This window comes from Kryptolebias marmoratus, linkage group LG13, assembly GCF_001649575.2.
Source record: "Kryptolebias marmoratus isolate JLee-2015 linkage group LG13, ASM164957v2, whole genome shotgun sequence".
Classification (NCBI taxonomy): domain Eukaryota; kingdom Metazoa; phylum Chordata; class Actinopteri; order Cyprinodontiformes; family Rivulidae; genus Kryptolebias; species Kryptolebias marmoratus.
The window spans coordinates 27,045,663-27,052,145 of NC_051442.1; the positions used below are offsets into that span (position 1 = coordinate 27,045,663).

Below are 6,483 nucleotides of genomic sequence, written 5' to 3' on the forward strand. Positions count from 1 at the left end.
ACCTTGGCTGCGCCTAGAAATTCTGTCCATAAACGTTATGAACAGAATCGGTGACAAAGGGCAACCTTGGTGCAGTCCAACTCTCACCGGAAACGAGTCCGACTTACTGCCGGCAATGTGGACCAAGCTCTGACACCAGTCATATAGGGACCTAACAGCCCATATCAAAGGGCCTGGTACCCCATACTCCCGGAGTACCCCCACAAGACTCCCCGAGGGACACGGTCGAACGCCTTCTCCAAGTCCACAAAACACATGTAGACTGGTTGGGCGAACTCCCATGCACCCTCAAGGACCCTGCTGAGGGTATAGAGCTGATCCAGTGTTCCACGACAAGGACAAAAACCACACTGCTCTTCCTGAATCCGAGGTTCGACTATCCGACGGACTCCGGAAACAGCTGACAGGTACCGGCAGTCCAAGAGGCATGCGACTCGGGTGGTCGCTGAGGCAAAAACTCGGGCATGGGAGGAGTTTGAAGAGGCCATGGAAAAAGACTTCTGTATGGCTTCGAGGCAATTCTGGTCCACCATACGGTGTCTCAGGAGGGGAAAGCATTTTGAATTCAGATGACTCCAAAAGTTAATCAGTTATAGATGTACATCAGATGAGTACTTTCTGAGAGTTTAATTTGTCCAGTGGTACGTGACTTATTTTCCTAACAGAAAAACAACATTAAAACCAACAGATAATGTCAAAGTTTTAAGCAAATATGTTGCACAATGTGTAGAATTCAGTCTGTGTTGCGGATGATGCTCAGCTACTACCTCACCAGATTTTAGTTCAAAGGTTGTAAAATTGGCTGAGTTACAGCTATTTTTGCATCTAAAGCTACTCGTTGCAAAAATCAATCAAAAATCAATTCATAAAGTAAGTCCACACAATATTTTTCTCACATTGACAGTTAAAGTATGCCTAAATAAAAGAATTGTAAGGAAAATTTGTGAATGGCCGTCAGCTACGACATGCGTTTGTTTACCTCTTGAAACAATCCGGGTGACTGAAAATAGGTCAACAATGGCGACGTCTATGGAAGTTTTGTTTGGTATGGAGAAGTCTGACAGTTTTAATGCATTGGTTTACTCTCAGATTTGTTGAGTAAAGTATGCAGATTAAAAAACATGTTAGGTTGAAACAGTAAACTAACCAATCTAAAACAAGTTTTACAAAAGTCATTTGTGTTTGAATGTTTAGCTCTGTCATTATGATGCTCCACCTCCCTGGTTGATCCCCAGTATTTATTCTTGACAGTTGTCTTACTCAGTCATGCTCTGTTCTTTCACTTTTAGAAGATTCACTTTTATATTTCCAACTAAATGTCTTTTCTGAGGATCCATGCTTGTCAGATTTTGCCCTGTTTGTTTACCTACACAGACTACAGCCAGCCTATTGCAGATAAGCCATGTGACTGAAGCTTCCACATGGTTTTCTGCAGATTCAGTCGAGTTCTGTAGACCCATATTTCAGAGTTGGAAATCAATATAAACTACTCTTTCTAACTGCACCATTTGATATAGTTCAGGATAACCTTTTTTTAGATTTGATTTCATAGTTTGCAATAAGTGGCTTTAAGAAGATAACTTAGCTGTGGCAGCCATGTTGAATGGGGTTGACTCCAAAAGTTAATCCTTTGTAGATGTACTTCCAGTGATTACTTTCTGAAAATTTCATTAAAATCCGTTCACTGATTCATGATATATTTTGCAAAAGCAAAACAAACCTACATGCACACAGACATGAGCAAAAAAGATTATCGTCCTTTTGCCTACACTAATACATTAACATGCAGCATTTTGTGAAGCCTGCACTGAAAATACCAGATGGTTAAAGGTTCTAAATACAAAGGTTAAAGGTAAATCTTACTGTGTTTTGTGGGAGGTGCAGATCAGTGATGGAGCGGATCATCTGTGGCAGAGACAGGTCTGGCTGTTTGCTGTCTAGTTCCCATATCTGAGTCTCAAAACGATCCCAGTCCGAGTTCCGAGGCAGAGACAAGCTGCCACTACAGGACCACATATTGTGTGAAGGTTGCTGGCAGGTGTGGTAGAATGGAGGCCAGGCCTGTGGACAGTCGGATGGCTTCAAAAGATGACCTGGCATTGGGCTCCACATTCCATCCTCCACTGAATCTCCATGGAGATCCCCGGTGTTTGGTTGAAGCGGCTGTTGGGACAATTGTGTAGTTTTTAAAGAGCTCATCTCTGTCCTCTTGCCCAGGCCGATGCAGGTCAACACCTTGTTGTTGTTTCTTACAACTTCTGCCAAACAATCTGAAAATGAGCAGAGTGCTTGTGTTATTACCCACTTGAATGGATAGTGTGGTCATTTTTGACATGTTGTCAACAGTTAGTACTTTTGCAGCAGTGACATAAATCACAGAGCATGGAGAATGGAGAAAGATGCAAAAGTCTTCATCCAGGATAGGCTAATGGCTCACCAAATGATGGCCATGTTCTGAGCCTTAACAATAATAAAGATGGATGAAGCATACCTGCCTTCTTTTGGAAGCCTAAATGTCTGGATTTTGGGAGCTGCCATGTTGTGTTTTTGGTGCCAGAGTTGGCACCCTAGGAATGTGGGCTATATCCTCAATACAAAAGTCCTGACTATGCACCCTCCCAATTTGCTAACAGGCTGTCATACTGTCAGTCCCAGTGGAGCATGAAACTTGTCTTAAAGACTCAAATAATAATGTCACTGATGTCACAGCTGATAAGGTACCAACTACTGATAATTTGACATCCATCCATCAATCCATCCATCCATCTTTACCCACTTATCCATTCTGGATTGCGGGCAGCTGGTACTTATCTCCATCAGACAGTGTGAGAGAGGCAGGGTACCCCCTGGACAGGTAGGAAGTCCATCACAGGGACATATAGAGACAAATAGGATAAACAACCATTCACACTCTCACTCCACCTACACCTAGGGACAATTTAGAGTCACCAATGGACCTAACATGCATGTTTTTTGTCAGTCGGAGGAAACCAGAGTACCTTGAGAACATGCAAACTCAAGGTGGGAGGCAATCCTGCAACCTTCATGCTGTGAAATGACAACTCTAACAACTGTACCACTGTGCCGCCATTTGACAGAATATAACTTCAGAAATGACCAGACTATCCCTTTATACACATAGGAAAATCCCACCCACAGTAACTCACAGTTGTTCGTTGTGCTTGCTACATTCGCACCATCACTCTGATGTCCCTTCTTAATGTGCACCAACTTCTGTAACTTCTTTAGTCTTCCTGTGGTTTGTATGGACTCAGCTGCGGTTTCATCACTCTACAAACAAACCGTGGATGTATTCAGGGCACTGTCGACATGCCTAAAACTAATTTGTCAAATGTAGCTATTAAAAAACAGAGAAATAGAAAACATCCTTTTTAAATGGTTAAGTTTTTTAGTTTAAACATTTGACATGTTTTTTTATGTTCAATTGTGAATAAAATATGGGTTAATAAGATTTGTAAATTATTGCATTCTTTTTTGATTTACATAACGTCATTTTACATAACTTTTTCGGAATTGGGGTTATACAAAATTGTCCTTTTTGATAAACACGTCTCCTTTTATTCAGGCACTAACATATCATGTTTCACTATATATGAATGAGACAGGATAAAGTTGCTGAGAGGCTTGTGTTCCATGGTAACATCCCCTCATTCTTTACAATATAAACAATTAAAATAAAAATCCAGCAAACAGTATAATAATCTGGAGGGTTGATACGACGAAGTCTTTAATGTAGTGTGGTGCTAGATCGTACAGTGATTTATAAACTAATAGAAGTATTTTACTTGTGAGAAATGAGAAAACCCTCTCTCGAAGGGCTGAACATAAATAGCATAAAACTCGACTTCATGTTTTTTATGAAATCTACAAAGAAAGGCTGCAAAGTTATCACTCTTCACTAAAACATGCAAGGGAGACATTTTTTTTCGAAAAGCATAAACAAAAACATCAACAACGCTCGTGCTCTGTTTGCCACAGTTGACAGGTTGACAAACCCTTCTGTGATTTTACCACCTGAACTTCACTCTACCAGGGCCTGCAATGAGTTTGCCAACTTTTTCACAGAGAAAATTACAAATAATAGAAGGTTAATCTGCTCATCCACACCAAACTCAATCCTGATGCCACGATACCAAACATATCAAATGCAGAGAAAATGGCTGTATTTCACCAACTCACTCATAAAAACTTAGAAGAAATTATAAATCAATTAAGCTCATCCTCCTGCTGTCTTAATATCCTTCCTACAACCTTCTTGAAGAAAGTTCTTCCTGTCATTGCATCTGACTTGATTCAAATAGTAAACTCATCTCTCTCATCAGGTGTTTTCCCGCAGGCTCTAAAAACAGCTGTTAAAAAAAAGAACAATCTGGATAAATCCCTATTGTAGAATTATAGGCCAATCTCTAACCTTCCATTCATCAGCAAAATTATTGAAAATGCTGTATTTCAACAGTTAAATAGCTTCTTAACAACGACCAACCGCTTTGATATCTTTCAGTCCCGCTTCCGTGCTCAATGATGTCCACATATATACAGACTGTGAAAGAACCACAGTGCTGGTTCTACTGGACCTTAGCGCAGCATTTGACACTGCTGACCATAATATATTATTAAAGCGACTGGAGAGCTGGGTCGGACTCTCAGACACAGCACTCAGCTGGTTCAAATCCTACCTAAACAACAGGAACTTCTTTGTATCAATAGGCAACTTCTCTTCAGAGCGAACAGAAGTCACATGCGGAGTACCCCAAGGTTCAATCCTGGGACCCCTTCTATTTAATATCTACATACTCCCACTAGCCCAGATTATAACAAGTAATAACATTAGTTACCATACCAACTATGCAGATGATACACAGCTCTATATTACAATGTCACCAGGTGACTCTAAACCTATCCTAGCACTGAACAGATGCTTAGAACAAATCAATGTGTGGATGTGCCAAAACTTTCTCTAGCTGAACAGAAACAAGACTGAAATTATTATCTTTGGACCTAAAGAGGAACGATCATGAGTCAGCGCGCAGCTTCAGGTATTACAGCTAAAAACTAGTGATCAGGCCCAAAACCTTGGTGTAGTAATGGACTCAGACCTGAACCTTAAGGGACACATAAAAACAGCTACAAAGTCGGCTTTCTACCACCTGAAGAACATTTCCAGAATTAAAGGACTAATGTCACAACAAGACCTAGAGAAAATTATGCACGCGTTCATCTTTAGTCATCTCGATTACTGCAACAGTGTCTTCACAGGTCTGCCAAAAAAAATCAATCAGACAGCTGCAGCTGATCCAAAATGCTGCTGCTCATGTTCTCACTAAGACCAGAAAAATAGAGCACATCACCCCAGTTTTAAAGTCCCTACACTGGCTCTCTGTAGCGCAGAGAATAGACTTTAAAATACTTCTATTAGTTTATAAATCACTGAACGGTCTAGCACCACGATACATTAAAGACTTACTATCGTCGTATCAACCCTCCGGAACACTCAGGTCTTCTGGTTCTGGTCTACTTTGTATCCCCAGAACCAGAACCAAACATGAAGAAGCAGCTTTTCAGTTTCTATGCACCATCAATCTGGAACAAACTCCCGGAAAACTGCAAAACAGCCGAAACACTAAATTCCTTTAAATCAAGGCTGAAAACTCACATGTTTAGAGCTGCCTTTGATTAGTAGTCCAAAAACAAATTCAGGTGAAAAGCTGCTCTAAACAAAATATCATATTACATATTGACCATCTCCTCATGATTATCAAGTGTATCTGCGCAATGATTTTTATGATTTATTTTTTATTTTTTTGATGATTGTAATGATGTTTTTGATTATTGTAATGATTCTATTGATGTTTTTATTATGTCAAGCACTTTGAATGCCTTGCTGCTGAAATGTGCTATACAAATAAATTTTTACTTACTTTACTTACTTAAAGAACATGGAGCAGAAATATTTGGAATCTATAATAGAGATTAAAGATTTAGGTGGACAGTACGGAAGCGCATTGCTATCACGCAGGAAAAAAAATTTTTTGAACGCTATCACGTTAAAACGTGATACGTATCTTGTTTAAACGTGATACTTATCTTGTTAAAATGTGATATTTATTTTGTTAAAACGTGATAATTATCTTGTTTAAACGTGATACGTATCTTGTTAAAACATGATAATTATCTTGTTTAAACGTGATACGTATATTGTTAAAACGTGATAATTATCTTGTTTAAACGTGATGCGTATCTTGTTAAAACGTGATAATTTTATGTCCAGGAAGTGGCAGTATTATGCTAGGCTAGTACAGTGGCTAACAGGAATTGGTCAGGTTTCCCTTCATGTTTGGCCTACACGGATACGGATGCTGCTTTGCACTGTGGTTAAAATCATAAATAGTATGCATACTCTGACCAGGATCCTAAACAGAACGGGACTGCACAGAAGGAAACGTCAGTCCGGTCCTCTAGCTG

At 39.8% G+C, this 6,483-nt stretch overlaps 1 protein-coding gene across 1 annotated transcript in view; it reads right to left on the bottom strand.

Annotated features, from left to right (window-relative positions):
• samsn1b (SAM domain, SH3 domain and nuclear localisation signals 1b) overlaps positions 1–6,483 on the bottom strand; it is a 38,881-nt gene that overhangs the window by 23,509 nt on the left and 8,889 nt on the right. The window contains exons 7-8 of the mRNA XM_017439045.3: positions 3,168–3,291; positions 1,864–2,270 (exon numbers count right to left, since the gene is read on the bottom strand). Coding sequence (XP_017294534.1) covers positions 1,864–2,270; positions 3,168–3,291 — 531 coding nt within the window. The remainder of the gene's footprint in view (positions 1–1,863; positions 2,271–3,167; positions 3,292–6,483) is intronic.